This window comes from Aptenodytes patagonicus, chromosome 6 (assembly GCF_965638725.1).
Source record: "Aptenodytes patagonicus chromosome 6, bAptPat1.pri.cur, whole genome shotgun sequence".
NCBI classification, from domain to species: domain Eukaryota; kingdom Metazoa; phylum Chordata; class Aves; order Sphenisciformes; family Spheniscidae; genus Aptenodytes; species Aptenodytes patagonicus.
Window position 1 is genome coordinate 35,156,108 of NC_134954.1, and position 26,112 is coordinate 35,182,219.

At 44.7% G+C, this 26,112-nt stretch overlaps 1 protein-coding gene across 1 annotated transcript; it reads right to left on the reverse strand.

Moving 5' to 3' along the window:
• Positions 1–327: 327 nt before the first annotated feature.
• On the reverse strand, positions 328–24,914 carry ATIC (5-aminoimidazole-4-carboxamide ribonucleotide formyltransferase/IMP cyclohydrolase). Its single transcript, XM_076342101.1, has 16 exons — positions 24,830–24,914; positions 23,970–24,096; positions 22,102–22,178; positions 20,944–21,010; positions 18,490–18,578; positions 16,979–17,130; positions 16,686–16,842; positions 14,829–14,954; positions 14,552–14,659; positions 13,216–13,301; positions 11,880–11,969; positions 10,093–10,221; positions 9,006–9,098; positions 2,875–3,057; positions 1,166–1,321; positions 328–674 (listed from the first exon to the last, which is right to left on the reverse strand). The coding sequence occupies exons 1-16, from the start codon at positions 24,849–24,851 to the stop codon at positions 555–557; spliced, it is 1,782 nt and encodes a 593-aa protein (XP_076198216.1). The 5' UTR covers positions 24,852–24,914; the 3' UTR covers positions 328–554.
• Between the last annotated feature and the right edge of the window lie 1,198 nt (positions 24,915–26,112).

The following is a 26,112-nucleotide window of genomic DNA, read 5'->3' on the forward strand; positions in this document are numbered from 1 at the left end:
TAGGGCAGGATTCAGAGCACCGAACCCGAGGCTGCCTTGCACAAAGGACCCGCTCCCCTCTCCTCACAGGGAAGAGGATAATGGATTAGAAGCACCTGGAGAAAACTACCTGCCCACTCCAAAAAAAAAAAAAAAAGCAGCTCAGTTCATCAGTTGCAACACAGATTTTTATCAGTTCACTGAGAAGTTGGGCATCAGCCAGGCTTTTATACCATTCCATAGGCCTTCTAATGAATTAGTGAAGTCTGGACCATAAAATTTACCTCAAAAATAAACCTTTTTCCCAAGGACACAGTATTTGGATGACACAAGACTCCAGACTCCACATAGCTAAGAACCGTATATTTATTTGCAAAAGAGACATTTTCTACATTGGAGGCCAACTTCCTGCGCCTTCATTCTCTGTTAACGCAGGGAAAGATCTCATTTTCAGATCTTACAAACACTTGCTAAGCACAGACTGCAGGTGCCTCCCAATTAAGCTGGTGATATTCCAGTCACTGCTGCTGGTAAGACTGTGACCAAAGAGGGACCCACAGCAGCCCACGGCAAACTCAGTGATGAAACAGCCGAAGCTTGGTGTGAATGAGAGTTATTCCCAGCTCATTGCAAGCTTCGATCACAACCTCGTCAGCAGCCGAGCCAGATGGGGCAGCGATGAACTGTACTCCGCTCTGAACAAAAACAGAGATAAGTGGAAAGATTAGAGGACTGAAAACCAAAATCCCCCTGAAAAGGAGCTGGCAGCCCCAGTCCTTCATCCACATCCCAGGATACTAAGTGTTGAACAAACAAAGGCTTCCATTGCCCAGAGCCATTCACAGGGGAGTTCCTCATGCAAGCAGTCAGTTCTCTCCACAGCTCAGAAATAAGTGTAAAATGTTCCTCTGGAAGCAATAGGCCTTGTCTTGATATTCTTAAACAGTTTATTAAACTTTAATCCTCTATTCACCCCAAATCAACAAACTGAGCAATGGCTGGGTAATTACTATCCATGTGAGACCAGTAACCACAGGAAACATCCGTCCCAGGATGCGCTCTTCTGGCCAGCAGTGCAGAGCAGAGACATTCCTCAGCAGTCTGCACAAAATGCAAAGGAAAAGCCCAGGCTGAGCAGACGTTTCCTTGGAGCCACCCTGACATCCTGGCCCTGCCATGACCTTACCCGTTTAGCTCTGTCAACGTTATCCCTAAAAGGGAAGAATGCATCGGAGCTGAGAGAGACAGCAGTCAGTTTGGCAATCCACTGCTTCTTCTCCGCTTCTGTTAACTGCGCAGGCACCTCTTCAAACATTGCCTGCCATTTCACCAGGTCTTCATCCTGCAAGAACAAAGAGAGCCAGCTCAGCCCCAAAGCACGGGCTCCTGGCAGTCCCCTGCCAGGAGCACATAAGGATGAGTGATGACGGCATCCCTCTGACACCCAGCTCAGCTGTGCTTTCTGCTCCCACAGCTCTGCTGCTGGGAGCTTCGTACCAGGGATCTTAAAATCCCCAGTGGTGGTGGGAACACATTACCACCATTGGCTCTTTTAGCCTTCTTTTAACTCCTTTCCTTCCCTCTCCTCACCCCGGGGCTTCAGGGATTCCTTCTCCCCCCCTTTAATTCCAAGATGCTCTGCTTGGCTTGCCTGCAGTATGCTGCTCTGTGTAAATGCCAGCACACGCAAACAGGATCTGGTAGATGACTTAACACGACAGACAGCAGCTTGGTTTATGATTCACCTTCTGAAATAGCAACTGCTCCAGTTCTTACCCCCTTAAACAAGCAACTGTTCACAGAGGTGATTCACAAGGTCCCCAATCTAGCTCTTGGCTTTGATACTTAAAAAGGACATACTATTTTCTTGTCTCACTACTGCTTGTAACAGGGAGGTCAGACGGATTCTGAGAATCCAAAATGCCACACAAGCAAACAGCACCATGCAAGAAGGGAAGGACAGCTGCCTTGACAGGGCAGTGAGAGTTGAAACATTAACTGTAGCTTTAACCCTTCCTTACTGCTGGGGAGAACTATCAGATGAAACCAAGCTGCACACCAAAGCACAGGGCAGGTTCCAGCACCAGGTTCCAGGTGGTGGGTGCAGTATCAGAGGGGCGAATCAGGACACTTTGCCACTGGGCCATTAAATGACCTTAGGGAAGTCACCATCCTGGGCCCTGGCCACCTGATCCCCCAGCTCTTTGGGATCATCTATTACTGACACCCAGGCACAAAGCTCAAGCCAGGCTTAAGTACTACGTAAAGACCAAATCCTGCAAGTGCACCCATCACCTCTGGCTCTAACAGTTTGACAGCCAGCATGGAGGCTTCTTGTAGAGAATATCTGTGGACATTTCAAGCCATAGTCAAAACACCCAAATCCTGGTACCTACAGCTTCCTGTTGGCTGGCTACAGACCTTCAGAGGCACGAAGGGAACTCAGCGACTCACATGGAGTTAGAGGTGGCTGGCATCTGTTGTCCTAACAGAGATCACTACCTTTATAAAGGCTGACCAGTTCCAAAAGTGGTAACCTACCAAGCCCCCTCTTGCCTGAAGTCCTTACAAATTTAAGACTTTGTCCTTTGTAAGGACTTGCCCGAGTCCTTACAAATGTCTCCTCAGCATGGAGCCAGCACAGAAACAGCTCAGTATAGGAAGAAGGTGGAAATGGTAAGGGCGTCATTTTATGCCAAAGGAAACAGTCTGACCAGCTCTGAAGTGAGCTATGAAAGGACTTGGGGTTTTCTGGAACTGGAAGAAAAACTGAGATGAATGAGAAAAGGCCCGGTTGCCAGGTCCTAGCACCCACAGCTGATATTTCAAGCAGTAGTTCCAGCTTTGTTTCGCAGAAGCTGGAGTCTCCAGGGAAACCTTTCAGCCAGCCCTTACCTCACCAATGGTCCCAGTGACATACTGATCAATGGCGTTGGAGATCTCTGCTCTCTTCACACCTGCTTTGAACTTCATGGAGAGCACACGCGGGTGGTGCCGGAGCCACCAGTTGTTTGCCTTGTCACCAGCCAGACGCGTGCAGTGGATCCGGGACTGCTGACCAGCTCCAATACCTATGACCTGAAGCATATAGATACAAAGCACAATCACGCCTTGCTGCACAGAGATCACAATCAGAGCTGCATTCCAGCCAGGCAATTAGGAAAGACCTCCCACAAATTAGCTGCTCCTCACTGAAGCAGAGAAAGAGTGTAGGTAATTAGCAAGGAAAACTTTGAAAATACCTGCATCCCCAATCCTGTAAATTAGTTATAGGGACAGCTCTCTGCACTGCTAACTTCCATGGCTCTGCTGAGCTGGCAGTCACTCTGAGGACACTACATTCTTTCATCCTTCTAAATAACATAGCCCCAGTCATCAGAGTCAAACCATTAACCTCAGGAGAGTGATACAATTATGGCTTTTGTTTAAGGCAAAACAAAGTCCTGTTGGTTGTAGAAACAAATGTGACTGCTAAGAGATGATAGGCTGCCTACCTGTTCTTGGAAAGGGCACTTTGGTTAGAGGATTAAAGTCTGAGCCTGGGTCACCCAAACACCATAATCTCTTCTGGTGGGCCAGGCATACACAGCTTAAACAGACCACCTGTGTTATCTGGTGGATTACAGGGCAGTTTGTCTGTCAAGGCTGATAAGAAAGTAAATCCACTGCTCAATCAGGAAGGCTGGCCAATAGGACCATTACATCACATGAATTACCAAGGCCCTGGAGCTACCAACACATTTCCTACTCTGCCATCTGCCAGAGTCCAGGATTTTAAAAATTGCTGCTGCTAACCTTATTTAATAGCACTTGTGCTTGATATCAAACAGACCTAATGCTTCCGGAAGCAAAATCCAAAAGGCATTTTTTTTTTTTCCTCAAGGAAGCTTCTATGAAAATATGGTACTTGCTCAGTTTCCATTTGCTTTTTTCAGACCACTTTCTTTGGAGTTCTCATCAGACACATTCAACCTCTGTCAATTTTTTCAGGTACACTATAGATTAAAATATGTAGAGACTCTTTGGAGTCTGGTGGTTAGGTAACTCTGCAAGCCATTTGTCATGGTTCAATGCACAATGCAAACAAGCTCTTGCATCCCGTCTGGGCTGGTGCAAACTTGCACTGGAGACAAAGGCAACTCTTAGGTGCTGACACCACTGAAAATTGAACATGGCTGGAGACATCTTGGTTACTGGATGCTGGCAGAACCACCCCTGCAGATATGGTCTGCCTGCAGCGCAGGGACTGAGCTGAGGTCTCTTGGGCTCCAGACTGTCTGCTGTCCCTCAGCTTTGCCTCTGCCAAGACAGTATGCCAGGCACACAAAGGCCAGACCTAGCCACCATGGCTGTCAAACTCAGGCTGGTAACTTTTCTCCATGGCTTTCAGAGCTGTGGGTCCTGCCTTCCAAAGAGAGCTCCAGCCATTTCAAACCAGAGATCTGATGGAAAACAAGTCTCTCTCCCATAATTTCCTCTGCCTATGAAGCCACAGCTGAACTGTTCACCAGACTCTTCACATGGGGGACTGCTCCATGGACACTGTGTTGAGGCTAGCAGTTCTGGCCAATGCCTCAGAGTTTCCAGCTCAGACTAAAACAGATGGTAAAGCCGTAAGTCAAAGGCTGCCCTCAGAGGAATGAATCATTTGTCTTCTCATTCATCGAGACACAGTGACTTCACCTCTTACCAGAACCATAAAACATGCTGCTGGATACTATTCCCCCAAGGAGCAAATGAAAGACTTGGGCTGCTATCTAATATCAACTGCTCAGCTATAACTGAAGTCATCAGTACTTAATAAACCCACAAGGATATTAGTATTATCATAAATACTAAATATTGCAGAGTTTCTCATGGCTTAGTGACACCTTCCCCTTCCCCCCCCCCCCCCCCAAAACACTCCTGATGTCCGACCTCTACTCTCAAGTGCACTCTGTTTAACCATCAAACTTGCAGGGGACCCTGCATCTCAAGGGAGGTCAATGCCAGCTGCACGTAGGTATATCGTCTCTTCCACAGAGATTTTTCCTCTCTCCCTGGACAAAGGAGAGGATTTAAAATTGTCAGACACTGCACGCCATTAACTGTCACCCACCCCTTAAGAGTGGGCCTAGCAAGCCAGGCTAGGCTAAGGCAGAAATTTTTAGCTTGGGATGCAGATGGTAGAGGGTACTGGACAGGCTGCTGGTAGCAGGGGCCAAAATACCATGAAACATCCCCAAGTTTCTAAAAAATGTGATGTCACGTGCCAGAAGTGCAATGTCCTCTCTGCCCTTTCCCAGCCAGAACGGTGCCTTATCTTCATCACGTACATGTGACCTGTGGCCTTGCACTCCTGTGATGGAACTGGCTAGCCTGCTGCAAGCCCCGGCCTTCAGCCGGTTAAAGGGCAACAGTACTGGAGAAAGTGTTTTCAGGGCAATGCAGCCCCAAACACACAGCTCCTTCATGGGCACACATTAGAAATCAAGCTCTCCTACCTGTCAGCACCCAAGCACCCTTCTCAAAAAGAGCGTTTTCCTTTTCTCCATGAGCTACTCAAAATATTTTACATTTTTGTGACCTAAATTTTGTCAAAAGATGCATAACTGAACTTTGGCTCATATTCAACAACTCCAAAACGGCAGGAACTTTGTACTTCAGTTGAAGTGATGTATCCTTGTAAACTCTTCGCAGGCATCCCCAAATCTACAGAGATATTATCCACAACAACTAGAACTGTTTTTATAACGGCTTAACAGGCAAGAGAATATAAAAGCTGCTTCGCTGTGCCTCCTGATGAGCCCACATGGTTCTAGAAGGAAGTTCACAGTTACAGCCTGGGAAGAACATGCTGGTAAGATGCAGTTCACTGGAAAATGGTGATCCAGGGAAAGCGAAATCCTTTTTTGTAGAAAAATGTGTTTTGATGCAACATTGCTGGGGAAGATTTCTTCAGTCTAGCCTGGAATTTCTGGTCTAAAGAGGAGAAATCAGAAGGTTGAGCTTCTGCTTAGTGCAAACTATAGCATTTTACCTGAATCTCTCTTCACACTGGCCTGTCTGAATGTACCTATTCTCCACACCTTTTTCACTTTGTGTGAAGTAAAAATCCTTCTTCCTACACCTCATCTCTCCCTTCCTCAAATGTTGGCTTTCTCCCATACAAAAACACAGCTGAAACCTCAAAATCCTCCACAAAGGAATCCCTCCCCCTCTACTTTCTGCCTATTCTCTACAGAAAAATTAATTATGTTTCCTTCAGAGTTTAATCTCCTAGGAATCAAAAAAATGCTTAAGCAGAGCCTATTAACTGTGAGTAGTGAAAGGAGACAGCAATACAGGGTGAGTAGAAAAATCACTTAATAAAAAAAAAGCTTCGGTGAAAATTGAGAACTACTTGACTAAAACACTTCGGCTCGTAGGAGGGCCAAACACGCCCCATAGCTGGAATACTGTGCAAAAGCACGGAGTGGATGAGATGGATAATGCCCAAAGGATCCTTGCAAAATGGTCCAGGTTGGCCTGGATTTACTCAGATTTACCCTGAATAATGAGTGAAAACAGAAACCCTAAATACATTTGGAATTACAAAAATCAAATAAAGGACTTTGCAATTGGGAAGACAAACAAACAATGAAGTTACCAACAAATGTCTGCACCATCAGTGGAAAACAGTAAGGTAAATTAACAGGTTTGTTTTATCCTACAGTGCAGAGAATAAAGAAAGAGAATAATTTCAAATTGCTCATTTAAAACATGATGGTATCATTAAAGAAAGTGTAAATCAACATGTTACAGACTGGCTTCTCTGGTGCTGAAAGACAAAACAAGTGAAAGTGTTTATTGCAATTAGTGGCAGCTGACTTCCTGCAAATTAAGTGACACTTAAGTCCATAAATGCTTCCTCCCACTCTATGCTTTCCTAGAACTTATTAACACAAGCACCAGCCCTTGTTGGAGTGGCCAATCCACTCATGAACTCAACGAAGCCAAGCTGTCAAAAACGTTCTGGATGTCTGATACACAAGAGTTTTGCTAGGCAACGAGGATGCTGTGAGGCTGAAATAACCCCTGGAAAACCAAAAGCCATGGAACTGAAAGAAAGCTGGACTTCCCAGGCTTGGCTCATGTAACCCAAACCAAGTCAGATCCTGGAAAAGCATTTTAAGTGTAACAATCTGGAAGTCCCTTTCCATCCCTCCTTCTTGATTTGTGCTATTTTTTTGGTTTGCACCCAAATCTTCCTGTACACATCTGATGTTATGTCTTGGTAGGTGATATGACCAGAGTTAGTTCTGCACAGCATCACCAGGAGGAATCTGAGCTAATCACTATCTTAGTAAGACTGGTTTTCAGCGGACCTTATTTCCTTCCCCATCTGTACCTTAAAAACAATGGTCTCAATACTTAACAGTCTCAGGAAGCTTTTAGAGGTTTTAAAACCAGGAGGGAGCAAGCTCCTATCTGAGCTCCTCCATCACCATCTACAGCATGCCACACTGCCGTTTCTGCATTTGGACTGTAATGAGTCTCTTAAGGTAGACATCAAGCTTTGATCTGAAAAACCCAACAGATTCACCACCTCCTCGAGTAAGTGATTGTAATGGCTGCACATCTTTACTGTTAAAAAAGTCACTTGTTTCTTAGCGCAGTATATAGACGTCTGATCTTGGCCTTCCCTGTCACATATACAACAAACCAAGACAATGCACATTTATATTTGATAAAAAGATATGCCTGCAAGTATGCAAAACATCACTGAAGCCAGGCTAGTTAAATCCCTGCCTGCCCACACTGCTTTTCACTCCTCCCTCATGCCTTCTCCCTTCCATATGGTACATGCATTACCACACACATTTCAGAAACATCTGCAGCACCACGTTAAGTCCAGACTTGCAAAAGCACTGGGGAAATTGCTGCTGTAATACGGGAAAAGGAGCAAAGATAGTGACACCTTTGTTCTGGGGCTACGAGAACTAACACTCTTGAGTACGGAGAACCATTTAAAAGCAAGAAAAAAAACCCAAAGCTGAATAAAAGAAAAATGCGATCTCCAGAGACATGTTTTCAAGAACCATACAGCACATGACCTCAGAAAGTACTGTGAGACAGCGCTGCAATGTTTTCAGGCTGTAACAACAATCTGACAAATGCAGATGAGTACCCATGCAAAAAAGACAGCATTGCAGTTCATTCACAGTCTGTACCTGTAGGGCACACTATTTGATCCATTTTGCCGATTTATTATGTACCAAAGGTCAAGATCAAAAACATTCTTTGTCTTTTTCTTCTGTATTTTTTTAAAATAATCCAGGCCTATGGAAGAGTTACCATGGGGAACAGAGAACCAGCTAAACAGCATTATGAGAATGAGCTGCTGGGCAAAAATACAATTTTTAATACCTTTACAACAACTTTTGGATAACTGATTTAAGCTGAATACCTAGTGATAATGTGGAAAGAAAGGATTTTTTTTTTTTAAATTCAAGATTCATATCTCAACTACACATTTGATAATGCCCCTGTAAATCCCAACATCCATCATAAGCTTAAAAAAAAAAAATCAGGGAGAATGCCCCAAAGGGAAAAAAGAAAGTACATCCCATCTTTCTTATATAAAAAAATGAAAATATAACTAAGACCCATTTGGACAGTCAGAATCCAGCTATGAAAACTGCTGTCATTTCCTAAGGCTCTATACAGACTACAACATATGTACATGCCCTCAAAAAAAGACACAAAAGGACAGAGTAGTTAGAAAGAAATGACTCAAGGCCAAACTTGCAGAAGCACATAAGAGCTTTTCCAGCCCTATCATTGAAAGAGCCAGCCCTGTCATTATCATGAAAAAATTACACCAAGGTTTTGAAGCAGCCTCTTGAGAAACACAGGTTTAGCTACTGTTCTGCATGGCACTGTCTAGGGCAGTTCGTCTGTACCCGTTTTAATAGCTTCCTGTACGCTAAATGATTTTAAAACTGAAGCACTCTGACCAGCGTGGCTGTGAAAGCACGCTCCACAGAGCTGTCCGATTTGGTTACCTGCCCATCCTTGGCGTAGCAAACCGAATTGGACTGGGTGTATTTGACGGCAATGCTGGCAACAATCAGGTCTCGGACAGCAGACTCAGGCAGCTGAAACAAAATGCCATTGTCAATGGTCCATCCTAACAAACATGACTAGCCAACTGGCTAGATCTGCAAACCCCCAAAGCCATGACGAGTACTGTAGCACAGAGAGGGAAAACAAGATAACTAAAACTATCCTGTTTTGTTCAATTACCAGCAAATTTTGTTTAGATTAAAAACTAAGTGATTGCTTTGGCAGCTAATCTCATAGCTTGTAGGGATAAGACTCAATCCTACCAAGTCAAGAGGGCTCTATCACTGGCCCTAAGCCTGCCAAGTCTTCTGTATTTGCTCACTGTCATCAGATGTGCTCATAGGCAAAAAGCAAAGCACATGAGTACATAAGTACGCACAGGACCACAACAACAAAAATAGCTCCCAATATCTGCATTAAGTATTAGTTTTAAGTCCATTCCATTACTAATTTATTAAAATGGTTTTTATTACCTCAGTGTCTGAACTTGCTTCTGAGCCCATGACTAATCACATGCTCATTAACATCTGTTTTTAATGAGAACAAGATCAGAGACAAAGAAATAACTGATAACTTTCTGATGATGCGAACTCTAAATTATGAGCAGTATCAGCAGGGCCGAGTTTATACAACACACTATACACAAAAGGGAAAGTAAACAGTGAGTCAGAGTAAGATCACAATGGATCCTTAGCACATGGCTGTCTCACCGTAAGAAAATACACAAGGTAGCTTCTTATTTATTCTTATTCTATCTATAAGAAAAACAAGTATTTTGGTAGTCGGAGATAAAGGGCAAAGTCCAGCTCTTCTTATTTATGCAAGGAATCAAAACAAAGGTAAACTAACCTGATTTAGCCAAGTATATTTGGTTCAGAAAGTTTGCTGCATTGTTTTGTTGAAAGCCAGTTAAATCTCATTAAAATATTTTAAGAGCTCTTAAAATAGAACAGTGATGACTTCCTCGATAACAGCACACCAGTTCATCCCACCAATCTTTAAGCTCATTTATCTTCTGACGCTTACGTTTTTATTCTTTGTAACAATGTTCTTGAACAATGACCGGTCGATGACTGCATTGTTCCTCTTCTGCATGAGATGCAATCCATAGAGGGTTCGAATCTCATTGTCATCTGGCTCATAATGGGGATCCATCTAAAAGCCAAAGGATAGGCCAATAAAACATTCTTAGAGCTCTTCAAAGCCAACATCCAGTAATAGCTTAGGTTAAAACACATTATCTAAAGAATCCAAAAGAAGTGAACTGTTTATAGAAAGCAATGTCAAATCATCAGAAGTAATTAACTGGAGCAGCAAGGTCTCAACAGCACAAAGTGACATTTACGGGGCGAAGAGAGGTAATGAAGTATAGATGCTTATATACAAATGTCCATGTTGCGAGCCACAAAAATCTACAAAGTCTTCTGGTCTTTCACAGAAAGGGAAAAATGTCCACAGAAAGAGTCTTCCAGTCTTCCACAGGAAGGTAAAAATATTTTAAGTTGCTTCATACACGCCTCAAGGTACAGCTCCCAACCCTCTTTGACACTAAACAGGGAATGCGATCATTTCCAGAGATGCACTCTCTTGGGGCACACCTCCAAACAAGCATGCAGCACGGTTAATTTACACCAGTGTCAGGGGTAAAGCTAAGTGGAACTGTTAAATTGCATTCAGGTCTACCCATGCATGGGCTTATTTAGAAATTTGGTAGCCCCAGTTCAGGTTAGAGAGACATGAAGTAAACTGGATTAAGGCTACCAGCTCTAAATAGGACGGTGCGCATGCTTTATGCGGTTTCCCTAATCCATTTGAATTTGTTCAGATCAACTTTCCTTAGCATCCCTCTGCAGACAGGCCCTGAAGATACAGGCTTAACCAATACGACCTCATCCTTGCAAAGCTAATTGAATTCAGGAGGTAATCAGCTGCCAAGATTGTCTGCAATTTCATTCCTTCTTGCCTGAAGCTCCTGAGCCATCTTCTACAGCTCCCCTGGTAGTAACACTACAACTGCAACTTCAGCTAAGCCTTGGATTTTCTTTTTGTAATGTTATAGTGAAGTTCTCTGCTTGTTTGTCTCTCAGTCAGGCAGAAATAGGACCTATTTGGCTGCTCTGACAGCATTATGTAATCCATTAGTCATGTTCACCAAAACTGGATGATTTTGAAGTCCCAACAATCACTGCAGGAACTAGGAAGGCAACCTGACACTGACTTGACCACACTATATTAATATTCCTTGACAAGCATCCTGGTTGCAGCATGGAAAGGTGCATCATCCCAGGTCCAAACTCTGCCTGTGCTGCTATCTTCATCACTGACTGTACTAGAGACTGCTCTACAAATACCACGTGCCCAGACAAGGCTTCCCCCAGTGGTATACTACATAAGATTCTCACTGCCAAGACTCACATCACTGAGGCACTATATCTTAGATATAAAGAATTCAGGGAGGAAACAAATTCAGCAAAAGTGAGAGGAAAGCTGGCAAAGAGTGGAAAGAGCACAGAAATTCTGTTTCTTTGAAGTACTCTTGCTGGTTCATAGATTTAATTACTTTAAACCCACATCACTTTGAAAGCCAAGGAAGGCATTATAAAAATATTCCCTTCTAGGACTATAGGCTAAACGTGACACAACACTGCTGGTGGAATTCCAGCTCATACAGGAATCCCCAAAGACCCAGAAGAAACACATCCATGCACCGTAGGGGGGCCTGGATCAGCCCCCCAGCTATTTGGACACTAACATTAGTGAAAAGCAGGTACAGCAAAAGCAGCAGAGGGTTATAGTGGAGCAGGAGTACAAACCTGGAGGACACAGTAACCACCATTCTTCTTTTTGGCAAGGATTTTGAGAGCTTCTTCCTCATAGCCAGGAGCTACCACACCATCAGATACCTGCAACACACACAGATTTCAGCTTCTACATGAAAAAAAAAAAAAAAAAGAGGAGCCAATACTGAAAACTCCACCTGCCATTTCCAGAAACGCATTGAAGGCACACCTCTTGGGTCTGTCTGTACCATACAATACCAAAGGCAATATTACAATATTGGTTTCAATCCTGGAAAGAGCAGAGCACTATAAGCTCTTAGCAACAGTTAGTAAAAAATACCCCACCATCCCTTTAAGCAGAATGGAACTAATAACTAATATCCCCCTCCAGGGGGAAACAGCTTGTGCAGGACATCCCCACTTTTCTCAGCCCTAACAGTAAAGATGGCTTAAAACAAACAAACAAAAAAATCCTTATTTCAACAGTGACACTCCTGATGAGAGAAAAATATTGGCAAAAGAGCTGTTAACAGCATTGAAACCGAGAAGAAGAGTTTACATTCATCAGTGCCATGAAGTGATATACACCTTTCACATTCTTATCCTACAACGTGGGTGGCAGTTTTTTTGTTTTTAAGTAATAACAAATTATCAAAACCCAAATGTTATCCTCACAAACCAGTCAAACATGCTCTTTCATTTGTTTGAAAAGAAGTCTCCAACATACAAGACAGCCCTTTGCATTGTGCCTTCCCCCTCTCAAAAAAATTGTAAGCAACATATAATGGGATGAACTTGTTCGGTAAAGCATTAACTCCCAGTTGTTTAACTCTGTATTTGAACTAGTGACTTGTGCAATGCAGTCAGCTATGAAGTTAACATTGAATCCAGCAAAGTTAAAAGTGCAGCCTGGAAAATGGCTGAGCCTACACATAACTTGTATCAACTGGCAGGTAGCAATCTACATCCACATTCCTGCCTTGGGCAAGCAGCTGGCCATCAGCTCTCCAGCCCTCTATTGTTCTGATTACAGCTGTTCAACCAGATACTTGTGACAGCGTAATCAGGGTTCGTTTCCGGAGGCCTACTCAGAGGCAGAGGTTTGCAATCATCTCCTGGAAAGCAGCATTTCAAGCACTGCTATTTCACAGGCTCTCCCACACAGCCAGGTTTTAGTGGGTAGGAAGAAAAATGCATCAAAAGATAGGTGTAAATTCTGCACTCTGGATACCGAATTACACAAATGGACCAATAAATAGTCTTCAGTAAAACTGGTCAAATTCAAACAGAACGGCTGTTACAAACCAATGACTCCATCTAGTGTGATTCTCCTTTTTACACTCGAATGATTTGCTGCTGTTTAACTAACCTCTCTGGAAATGATCTTGGCAGTAGCCACATCGCAGGTATCAGACAGGGCAATAAAGTCACCAAAAGAAGACATCCGATCAGCACCTGCAAAATTGTATTTTTAGTAACTTACCAAACTATAGCATAATACAAAGAAAACTCTTTGCTCCTACAATCCAGTCAATTTCCATGACAGCTAATAATCTAATCTCACAGCAGAAAAGAAAAAAAAAAAGGCCATGTAAGAGCAACAAGGATGGAAAATCCTACCTCAAACACATGCACCTTTAAATATTCCCATAGTTCAGATATTCTTCCTTCTTCACTGCATTTGTGACTACCTCCATTACTGCAAGCAGCTCTGCTGTAGCCATGGTGGCAAGAGGACAAGGAAAGGCAAGGATCGTACAGAAAGATTTTAGATAGGAGACAGTTGGAAAAAGAGGAAAGCTTTTAGATGCCTGTGCTCCCATCTGGCTTTTCCTACAAGAAACCGGACCCAGAAATGTAGCCAAGAGCTTTTTTTTTTTTTTTTTTAAAACAATAAATATTCTCTATATTTAATGGCATAGCTAAGGTGAACAATTAATGGCACTCAGCTCTTATCACAGATGCTCTACTATTTAGCAAGGTCAATTCTTCTGTCCCTGCCATTCTAAAGATATGTTTTTCTACCAATCATGCAACGGTTTTCCAAGGGCAATGTTCAAAGGTGGTCCCTAAAGTGGTGAAAAATGAATTCAAGCCAGTGTGCCCCTTATCAAGTAAGTTTGCTTGTTTTCTATAATCTATGCAGATTTTCTAGGAATGCCATGGAAAATGAGACAATTAGCAAAGTATCTCAGCTAAGCAGAGGAAGATATTTTTATTCACTTATTTTTAGCTTTTTTTTGTGAGTTCTGAAGTACAAAAGCATTAAAAAAAATCACCCACCAAATACCAGGCAGAAACATTTCTACTCAAGTTCCTGAGCACCCCATATACGGTGGAAGGCTGAGTGGGCTACCAGCACAGCTATTTGTTTATCCATCCTTTAGCCAAAACCCCACAGATTTATATGTGTGTGTGTATATATATACACACACAAATCAAAAAATACAGGTCTTCTATATAAATAGAATCCAAAATGTTTTTAGCCTCTTCGAAACAATATACAATGTCTGCTCACTTGGAGAGCAATTTTTGATAGGCAGTCAGTTCATTTAGTCAGTCAGTCAGATCCTTATGGAGGAAGAAAACCCTACAGAGGAGTACAGTGCAAAGGGAAGAGCCTGCAAAGTGCTAAGCATGCTGCTCAGGTCCTGATAATTAAGCTCAGCTCTTTGGACATGCTAGTTTATTCCTGGGCTTCTCACCTCTGCTTCGTGCATAGGCAGACGCTAAGGGTGTTAAGGTCTTGTGGAAGTCATGCACCATGCAGACTTGCGCCTCCTCTTCGCTGAGAGGTATTCCAACAGCAGCACCTAGTGGGAAATACAAGCCAGGGCACTCAAACCAGAAACTCTCGCTGGTCCCTGCCCCTGAGACCTCCTCAGACTGCCAGGGTAAGGGCCACAGATACACCACTGGCAGGGCCTGCCAAAAGTCATAGTCTGTTCAAAGAGAAAAGCATGGCAACAAGGAGCCACCCACCTGCAGGACTGACGTGTTTGAAGGAGGCTGCAGCAGGAATGCCTAATGCCTGTTTGAGTTCCTTCACCAGCTGCCAGGCATTGAGAGCATCACAGAGGTTGATAAACCCTGGAGAGCCATTCACCACTGCAAACACAGCACACAAATGGACACATTAAAGCAGGCAGAGTCTGCTCCCCAGAGTCTGGACAGCAAGCAGAAGAGATTTCTTCCACCAAGAACTGAAATCACTACAAATTTGTCTTATCAAATGACCCTGGCTCCTCAGCAAGGTTAAATGCCCTGAAAAGCTTCAGTGACTTGTGAGGAATGCACAGGCTTGAGACTCAGGAGATGCCAATACAATTCTCTTCCCTACCAGAAGCTGGTGATACGATCTTGGAGCAAGACACACACTGACTCCATGCACCTCCCCTCTTGTGAAAGGGGAACAAAAAAAGAACATTCCCCCTTATGTTCTTTGAGTTCTTCAACTGGCAGCCATTTGGAACAAGAGCCATCTCTTTCTGAGGGAGCCTACCAGAGCTTGATTTTGACCAAGGTGCATAGGCAGTGCTGTCAGGGAAGAACGCAAAAAGCACATCCCCTGCTCCCTAGCAGGTAGATTTCTTTACAAATCTAGTAAATAAATTTAATATAGTGACTATAGCTCTGATTCAACAAAGTACTCCGGCATTAGCCAAACTTTAAGCACATGTTGTCTCTAACTGATGTCAACAGAACCACTCACAGCCATGAAATTTAGGGCAAGCTTTTAGCAAAATGCTTCATCTGGTCCTTTAATTAGAAATCCATGCCAAGAGTAAAGGTCATTCAAAAGTCTGCTCTCAAAACCTTTTGCCCTGGTCGTGCAAGAAGAGCTGCTTGTACTGACACGGCAGGACTGTGAGCATTCCAGGAGGTAGGGGGAAAGGGTCATTTTAGCAATAGTCCATGGCCAGAACAAGTGAACACAGTGATGTTCTGCTCCCATACTGGGAGGCAGACTTGCAAGCAAATCAACTTCCAGTGCAGGTGTAGAAAAGCTTCTTATGGAGATCCCAGAATTGAAATAAGGAAATTCTGCAACACAAAGCTTCATTGTCTGTTCAACAGGACAATGCCTGCACACAAGGCAGAGCTGGTTTTCACCAACATTAAAAACAATCTCAAGAACAAGAGTAGCCAGACTTGCTCTCCAAAACAGGGGTTTCCCTCACTGCAGCAATGTTGTGATGAGTGGCGCACCTTGTAAAATGGTAGAGACGCACCAGACCTGTCCCAAACTCTTGTGAATGAGACTAGTATCCCTTCCCTCTGCCACCATTAGCAGAAGCAGCATTCTAGAAAACTAAGGTAATAAACCTCTGCTCAAAACCATCAAAGAAAGAAAAAAAGAACAAAACCCATTCAAACGTAGAGAAGAACTGCTTGGTTTCTAGACAGAGTAAACGGTGACACAAAAAGATTGGGAAGATACTAAATAAAGAAAATAGAAAGCAGCAAAGCATCTTAAAAGGATAACAAGGTTTTCCTTTGCAAAATCTGGATCTGATGTCAAGCAGAAGGTGCACCACGTAAATCTGCCCAAATGTCTTCAGTGTGGACACACAATCTTACACCAACAGAGAACGTGGAGCTACAATAAGTCTTGTGGGGGTCAGCAGACAAGCATTTCTGTCTCACACAGCTCAACCTTTTCATTACAAAGCTAGTGCCACTCAGTAATAAAGTGGTTGTTAGGGTACTGCTGGCCATCCCTTGGACTAAGGTACAAGATGGTATTTCAGTTTTAAAGAAAACTGGCAGACACGCCCAGCCACCTCCTTTCCTAGCTATCCCAGAGCTCCCTTTTGGCCAGCATGGCCTAGACCTCACCTGTCAGGGGAAGTCTGGATCTCATTGTGTAGAGCTGCGCAGGACTCTGGTGAGGATTCATGCCGTACCTCAGGGGCAGCTGGGACACCCCCTTGCTGTACTCTTTCCTAAAGTAGTCAGAGATGGCTGCATCGTACTGGGCAGTGTGGGTGAAAGCCTGGGGACAAAAATGGGGACACACGTCAACTTACACACGTCAACTTACTTACACACGATCTGGTGTTTAAAGAAGTGAACAAACAAAAGGCAAACGAGTCTGGCCTAGCCCTTCACTACAAGCAAACACGACCAACCTTCAGTGCAAGGTGACGTCTGGTTTCCATGGAGGTGTCTTTGTCCTTTGATATCGCCATCTCTTTAGCTACTGCAGAGTAGTCTGCAGGGTCACACACAACTGTCACGCGAGCATGGTTCTTGGCAGCTGCCCGCAGCAAGGCAACTCCTCCTGCAAGAGAAGGATGGAGGCATGAAGCACTTCCCTTCTGGACACGGCATAATAGAGAGCCACATATGAGACCAAGAAGGGACATGCACCAATCGACCATTTGTGCCAGATGAACGTGCCCCCCTCTCTCCAGCAAGAAGGGACTGTAAGAATGCTCTTCAAAATGCACAAGGCTGGTGAGTTTGACACAGTCCACTGGTGAAGGTGCACATTGATTGGCCTTTGCAGATACAGGCCAAGCTGCAGGGGCAAGAAAACAGGTCATGAATGGGCTGCGATGAGCAACTGGGGCAAGAATGCCTTGAAGCAGCACAGCCACACCCTGAAGAGGATGGCTGTCTCCACGTATCACTTAAGCACCATCTTCTGCAACACTGGGCTGGGGAGGGGCCTATAGGAAGATTTACTTCTACACTGCAAAGCAACTGAGGTTCCCAAATCTCTCTGCAAATATTAATGAATCCTGCCCAGGTCCTCTGTGTAAGGTAAAATGCCATGCTTCTCCCTTAAATCTGACTCTGCACAGCTATTACAACACTTTAAATCATACAAGATACTAGGCTGTTGCAAAGGAAAAGTAGAGGCTGGCACCGCTACATGCAGAGTGAGTACTACTCCATAAAACATTTAATAGAGAGCTCTGCTGGGCATCATTTGGACTAAACTACTGCAAGAAAATTCAATCCCAATCCAACCTCATGGCACAAAACTGCCTGTACTGTTCACAAGCTGCCAGGCAGAGATGCTGCAGTGAAGGAACTGCAAGCCTTTTGGGGTTAACAACTAGCAGGAAGAGCAAAACTCCTGATGATACAGGCGTCCATGCTTCCAAACTCAGGTACTAACTACTCTCCCGCATATGCAGACCAACCTCTTTCCTCGTAATGGCTTCCTGCAGTGAAGTTTTCAGCAATCCCCAGAGCACTTTCAGTGGTTTAGCTCTTTCTCTCCAAAGCTCATGTTTTTTTATTTTTATTACGCTGCCAGAGGCTGCAAAAGAGGTTTAATCTGCTCTCCGTGTTTCAGTAGGAAGCATGCTCCACCTGGCCTTTCCTAGCATAGCCTTCTACAGTATACCAGGCTTCTTCCTTTGGGCAGTGCATGACTTGCCCACCTGTGCAGCATGGTTTGCCAGCCTGTCACAACAGCCACTTGCCATTTTAACTGTAGATCTGCTTAAAAGCAATGAGGTTTACCCAACTATGCTTTCAGCCTGCTCCTTGCAACTCTTGCGCTCTTTAGCAGACTTCCTTTATGGGTGTGCAAGGCCACCAAACAAAAAGAAAAGACCTGAGACCACTTAGAGACCAGAACTATCAAGTCTGCCTGGAGAACAGATTTGCTCTCCCTTTAACTTACCAATATCAATCTTTTCCACTGCCTCTTGCACAGTTACATCCGGAGAAGATACGGTCTTCACAAAGGGGTAGAGGTTACACACTACGACTCTGAGAATTGAGGGGAAAAGCAGGGTTACTCAATGAGAAATAAAAAGGCCAAACTGGGCTTGGAATGCACAAGATACTACCAGTGTTTTTATGGCCTTGTCTCTCAGATCAGGGACCAACATAAAATCCTGTAGCCAAGGCTTCTTTCTCCAAAACACTTAAGAGTCAGTAGTGTTCAGCCAAAGACCAAGTAATGTTACAATGGTGAAACAGTACAGGCATTATACAATTTAACTGAACTCTGTGCATTAAACAATGTTACAGTGGATAGAACCACGATCTACAGAAGTTAGTTAAAAGGAAGAGTTTCTTTAAATACATGGGCCTGTGTTTAAATGTTCAGTGATTTTGGTGTGCAACTTGAGTCATTTCAAAGGACTTCAAAGCAGCTCTCAGCAGTACTGAAAATAGGCATCCACCAACTTTCCTAAGAGAGTAAGCACCCAGAGCAAGGTCCATTGCAAACAAAGCATAAACAGTCTAATTTTCCACAACTTTTCCAAGAGCAGAAAATGACCTACATATCACCTTCTGGACTTTTAAAATACCAACAGCATATGAAACCTGAGTGCACAGCGTGGATCTCATAAAGCCTCTGTGGCACACAAAAGCAGGTGGGAGAACTGACTTTCCCTCTCAAAGTAAGACTGGAGCTTACTGGAATTAGTTTCTTGAGCTGATCTGGAAGAAGCTGCAGTCTGTATTCCAGAAAGCATGAAGCAGTAATTTGCCCTGTCCCATCCTACCAGTACCACATGAACTGTAGTGAAAGGAGGTATCTGTTTTGACCTTCACAATGTTTTTAACCCAAGAGAATTAATTCACTCTCTTGATCTGAATGTATGAAGGTATCAAACCCCAATGCATGCCCAGTATCGCAGTGAATTGCTGTGATGCATACACTTGCGTCCAACTTTTAATATTCCTTTGTTTCCACACTGCGTGATGAATTCAAGTGGAAGGGATGATTAGTTTCCAGTATGGTTTTCAGAACCCCCTATGTCTCTAATTTTCCTATGATACCTTTTATTGTCTGTTCTATTTCTAATACCCTCTCCCCTCCAATCCAAGCTCCTGACCTGTTGCAAACCATCAGGAATCCATGGACTTTAACACTGCTAATGCTTTTATCTGTGGAAATCAAGATAAACAATATCAAGTTTTCCTACCTTGACTTCGCTATGTAAATTTTATGCAACTATGCAAAGACCCTCCTGCTGAGGATTAGCTCCTTCTGCTTCATGTAAGACAATCTAAATCCAAATTATTACTCCGGATGCAAGTGCACTATAAGTCACTGATGTAAAGGCATGTTACTCCCCCTGCAATTCAGCAAAGCCTGCTTTAATATGCAGCGTACTCTGAAGAGCCACCTCTGCTGAGCCATCTATGACGATTCCTGTGGTTTAAAATTTCAGGTCTTCAAATTCAGCCTGGAAATCCATCCATCCCAGGCACATCAGTTTTTAAAAGTAATTTTAAAAAATAAGATGCATTCTAGCCCAGTCACCACAGTCAAACTATACCTCCCATCCCGGCTATACCTACAATTTAGTATGTTCAATTCAGCCATTCATTTCTAAACCAGGAGCTACCCACTGACATAGAATTGGTTAGTCACAATCACTAGTTAGATGTTAAAACCAATTAGTTAAACATAGTCCCAAACTGCCCTGTGTGAGTGTACTGAGTAAATACATTCTAACAAAACCAGAAAAAAATCTTTGGTACATTAGTGCACAAACTGTGTTACTTCAATTTCTGGCTGCAGCTCACTTGCTCCCATGACGGCTCTCAGAAAGTAAGTTTTCTGCCTGTTATCTGTGTTTTCTGCCTGTACAAATGCTGCGTGTTCCTGATCCACTTTTCATGTCTACTCTTTATTTATGTGTTGAAACTCAGTAAACATTATGCAAATCTCAAAGGGTATATTTACTAAGCAAGTATTTCAAAATCGGGAATTGTCATCTGATCAGACAACCAGAGCCAAGTTGAAGGGAGATGCGCCAGCTTCAAAAGTACTGAATTCAACTTTGCAAGAAGTGCAATGTGGTCCAACACTGACTAAATGTAAAGTGTCAAAATTCCCAGATAATCAGAAGACATTAAAACCTCTGTTCCCTGTGGAAACCACAATGTAACTTTCTTGGTTTAGTTTTCTCTTACTACAAGTGATGAAGACGCATCTGTAGAAAATTTGTATTTTTAAAAACATAGTATCTTGTGACAGGGAAAAGGAAGGAGATCGCAGATCTTCTGGTGTGCAGATGTTACAATCCCTACTGCTCCCATTCACTGGTGTTGACTGGTCTCCAATGTTCATTTTTGATTACTGATGAATTGCATCATGTCCCCCAACATTTACCTTACAAGGCTGAAATCCTGTTTGTTCATATCAGCATTATCTTCTGGAATATTGCGAGCCAAGATGCCTAGTTAAAAACAACAGTACATCTTTATTAAAAAAAGAACAAAATCACCAGCAAACATTTTTTTAATTCAAAATCTTCCTTCAGACTGTGCTTTTCCTCAGAGATTTTCTACAATAAACTTTCTGATTCTAGTTCAGACAGTCCTCAGCCCCTACTCCTCTACCCTATTCCATTTTACTGACTCTTTGGCTGTTCAAATTCCATGCTCACAGGTTTTTTTCCCCAATGCTAAATCCTACAGCATTCCAAGTGCTGAAGAGCAACCTCAAAAACATACTTTATAAGCATCCAGTTGCTACCCTTAAAACACTAAAGCTGTCATTAAGGAGTTCATGGAGAGTAAAAGGGCACCTGCCACTCATCAGCCAGCAACACTTGAAGTCTATGAAGCATCTGAAGCAAAAGAAGCTGTGCCTCTACCTGAGCAGCATAGGTGGCTGGCTTGGGCCTAGGAACTCAAGAGAAACATGCAGGTGACTGGCTGGCACAGAGTAAGCAACAGCACAATCCTGGGTTCAAGGCTGTCAGAGGAGATTGTCTCCAGCCCTCAAGTATGATGGGCAACAGGTTCAATTTGAGGGATCTCAAGCACCATAACAGGAAATGAAAAAGCAGATGGGTTAACGTGCAGATTGACCAATTATCACACATTTTCCTTGCTGAAGAGGAGCCAGGGCAGATTAGACATCCAGAAATCACCCACTAAAGACTATGCTGTCATGTTCCTTATGCTACACACCAGATTCATCCACAGGTTAAATTCAGTGGAGCTCTCTGCCTGAACAGTTTGAAATTGACTCTGCAAAGAATGTGGAAAGGCATTTACAGAGAAGCCCTGTTACTTGTAGCTCTGGGGAGGAAAAGCTCTACTAACTGCATAGACGCCAGCATAGCAACAGAGGAAGTAATTCAGCCACTGTGCACTTCTCCACCCCATGCTTTTCACCTCTCCTGCTGCTAGAGCAAACCTGTTTTCACTACCCTGTTCTTCCACACAACCCTTAAAAAGAGACATCTGTCAACCCCTTCTTCCCACCCTTACTGCCCATGGTTTTCTCTTTTAGACTGAAAATAAATTAGCAGAAACATACCAGCATGGACTGCAGGATGAAGGGTTTTCACACGTCCACCTAACATCTCAGGGAACCCTGTCAGGTCTGAAACATCTCTGCTCAATGAGAAAACACAGCATGGTAACAGACGTGCCATACTGACTTAATCTATAGGTTCAATGTTTATCATCCCCATCAAGGCAGTAGTTTAGATCTACTGGCAATATTGGTTTTACTGGAAGGAGATTTAAGACCTAGGAGTTTTGGAGGCAGCAAGGAGGGGAAATAAACTTAGCTTTCTTTTGGTTCCTCTGTTAAAAAAAAATCACTACCTTTCCACCAATGACAGGAGGAGTTTAGAGAGAAAACACATGCACGATTCCTCTAAACTTCAGTATATTGTATCTCAGTAAGAACACAACATATGGAAGGTGTATTACTAAACTGCTAGGAAAAACCTATGCTGAGTGACAGACTAGGATGCATCCTTCTTACGGAAGGCTGGGAAGTAGTTCCGAGATGAGACATTCTACGTTAAGATAGATCTGACTGTTTTTGTTATGGTTGGCATCTGTCAACTAGCTAGCAAAATGCTGCTAGGTACAGAAGGATTAGTAGAAACAGCCAAAATGTTGGTTTAATGCTCTCTCACTCTTCACAAGATGTTGATCTATATCTTACGCAAAAGCTACATCTGACAGAAGACAGAAAGGACACTGCTTTCTAGTAAGTGACCCAAAACAAAAAATTGTATACATTTCACAACAAACCCCCCCTCTATGACAAAGAGGCAACAACTGCTTTTCCCATGAAAGGAAACAAAGTTCATGGGTCACACTCAACTAAGCAGTATGGCTATTTCTCAAATACACTGAAATAACCAAGATAAGCAAATCCCAAGTAAACATGGTTTATAGAGAGAATGGAAAACCATCCTCAAAAGAAGCAATACCTCAGTACTCTTCTTCCCAGCTTAGCCAAAACATTTAAAGTTTCACCACTCCCTGTGACTGTTTATGATGGTAAAGGAACAATAAATTGGAGAGGGAAGGGGAAATGTGACTATTCTTTGCTTCAGGCTTCACTGATAGCACAGCCAAGCAAAGAAGTCAGAGAGACATAATCAAGTGCTGGATAACAGTGAGGACAGGGAGCTCTAGAGATGGCGTATATTCATGCTGATACGTCCCAGGGGCCTATCACTGCATTCACTGGAAGCAAAAAAAGAGTCACAGGCACCTGTCCTGCCAAATACTTGACAGATTTTTCATCACTGTACTGGAAACAATTTTTATTTGGCCAGAACTGTTTTTTTTAATCACAGCGTGGAAAAAAAGTAAAACAAGTTTCCCCAGAATCATAGGCCAAAACAGCCGGTGACTTTACATGCCCCTTCTCAAACAGTGGATGCACAACACTTAAAGGGTCTGTCTGAAAAAGCTGACCATCATGCTGGGAAAATTATTTGTGACAAATGATCTCCAGTGAGCTTCAACATATTCCTGACACGTGCCACCTTTCCTGTCGCAGGACTAGGCAAAGATCAGCTTTCAGCTGGCTGTGAAGAGCAGCACTAGGGTCAGATCATGAATTTCAAGACAACTGATTGTCTCATGGAAAAAAGCTGGCCCGAGGCAGACAAGGCATCACCTCCAACACAATGCTTCTGACACCTCTCTGCGTGCTGACCTGCACTGTAACACTCTTTGGCCTCAGTCAGCCAACTTCGGGCCAAGAAGGTCCTGAAGTTTGCTCTGGGGCTTTTGAGGTGGAGTTTTTTTGGAAGGGAAGACTTGCTTTCAGACCAGTTTTCAATCACATTTGCTCACAGATAGAGAAAACAATTTAAGCAGCCTCAGGACCCAAATAAGCATTTTTGGTGGAGGTGTATAGGAAAGTGTCTGTACCTGACAGGCAAGCCAGCATCTCTCAGGGATTTGGCTGTTCCTCCAGAAGCAATTAAACCCAGGCCAAGAGCATTCAGACTCTTCGCAAATTCCACCAGGCTGGTCTTGTCAGAGACGCTGAGTAAAGCTAACAGGTGGGAAGAGAACAAATATTTTGGTTTTAAAAGTGGAACAGAGAAAGAAAACAACAGGATTAAGAGAGGGAAGCCTTTATAAGTTCTATAGCTTATGAATCTTCCCTGATGTGAGGTGACTGGGTAGGGGAGGGATGAGCTGACCACCAGAGCCTCACGCTTCCCCACATCCACAACGAGGAAGCGCGCCCCCCCCCCCCCCCCCCCCCCCCCCAGGAGAGACACCGGCGGGAGGAGGCAGCGCTGCCGCTCTCGCGTCCCTGCCTCAGGGCACAAAACGCGGGACGTCCCCTCACCGTCCTTCCCGCTACTCTTCGTCCCCCCCGAGAGTTTAAACCCCTCTTTCACACAGCGGCAGCTACCGACCAGCTCGGATCGAAGCCAAGGGATAACCAGCCCGGAGGGAAAGAACCGTCCCCCCCCCCCAGGGCACGGGAACTACCGGGTTGGAAGCGGCGGCCCCGCTCTCAACGAGCGGCACCCGGCCGCCCCTCGCCTTCCGGGGCCGCCCTGTTTAGCTGAACCCGGCAGCCGGGAAATACGCCTCGGTCCGGCAGCTCCGGCCCACCCGCCCAACGGCCATTTCGGGGCCCGGCGGGAGGGCAGCCCCCCTCCACCTCCCCCGGCGGCTCCAACCGCCGCGACCGGTCGTCGCTGCCGCCACCACAGCGGGCGGGCGGTCGCAGCCCACCCCGGGCTGCCGGGGCCTCGCCGCCCCCGCGTTACCGAGCTGCTGCCGGGCGGCCATGGCGCCGTCGGTGGGTGCGCGTTGGCGGCGGCGGGGAGGCAGGAAGGAGCAAGCGGCGGCGGCCCGGCGGGATTTGGGCGCCCGCTGCGCGGGGGGGCGGGAGCCTGAGGGGCCGGCCCGGACGGGGCGGGGAATGGAGGGGAGGCGGCGGGGTGCTAACGTGGGTGTGCGGCGCACGCGTGGCGCGTGAGCGCGTGTGCCAGCGGCGGGTGCGGGAGTGGGGCGTGGGTGCACACGGCGTGGGCGGCAGTGCAGTGCTCGGTGTGCGGGGCACGTGTGTGTGTGTGTGTGTGTAAGCACGTGTGTTCAGCGTGCAACACTGGGTGTGCAGTGCCCAGAGAAGTGGTGGATGCCCCAGTGTTGGAAGTGTTCTATGTGCAACACGTGTGTGCATGTGGAATGCACGAGGGTGTTCGGTGTGCGTGTGTGTGCAGCATCTGCAGTGCTGCACGTGTGCAGTGCATGTTATGTGCACTATGTGCGCATACATAGATGCACTGCACATGCTGTACAGCACGCCTGTGGATGTGCGCAGCGTGCTGTCATGGCGGAAAAGCATGTAAACAGCAGTGCTGGGGTGAGGATGGGGGTGCCTCCATGGGGGGAGATACAGGAGGCCAGCCCTCCCTTTGCCCCATCTGTGCTGCAGCTGGTGGTGCCCCTGCTCACCAGGTCCCAGTGGGGACAGGGTGGGTGGCCACAAGTGTGGTACCTGCAGGCCAAGCACCTTCAGGCCGCAGTGCAGGTTTTTCTTTGGCCTCTTCAGTGACAGGAAGCCCAACTTACTACGTAGGTGAAAAATGAGGTGTAGGTGAGGCAATACCTCACTGCAGTGAAAGGTGGTGCAGTAAGGACAATTAATTTTTCGCAGAAATACTTACTGGAATTTCATCTGTGGAAAATCCTCTCGCAGAGTTTGCAATCTACCGACAAGCAGGGGCAAAGACAAGACACTTGTTTACCAAGTCTGAGGTAAAAAATTAAGCTTGCAAATAGTAAAATGATGCTTTTCTTCCCTTTGTTTATTTTTTTATTTTTCTCTGTAAGGGCAATTAACAGGGGGAGCTTTTTTCCCCTACAGGCCTCCAAAGTTCCTGGAACTCCTTGCAAAAGAGTTGTTCTTGTTTTCGTTCTAGCTTGTGGTTGACAGGTAGCACTGACAGAACACGTTGGTTTTAACATCACTGGTTAAAATCTCCGCTGTGCCCCTGTACACCCCAGCAAGGTTAAAGTGCAGCAGTGGGACAGCAGCAACCCATGC

Bases quoted from the DNA above. Each gene is read 5' to 3' on its own strand.
- ATIC (XM_076342101.1), bottom strand. From the start codon at position 24,851: ATGGCCGCCCGGCAGCAGCTCG. The intron at 22,179-23,969 runs GTACAGACACTT...CTCATTGAGCAG, and splicing joins GATGCTGGCTTGCCTGTCAG to AGATGTTTCAGACCTGACAG. The intron at 21,011-22,101 runs GTATGTTTCTGC...GTTTTTAACTAG, and splicing joins TCATCCTGCAGTCCATGCTG to GCATCTTGGCTCGCAATATT.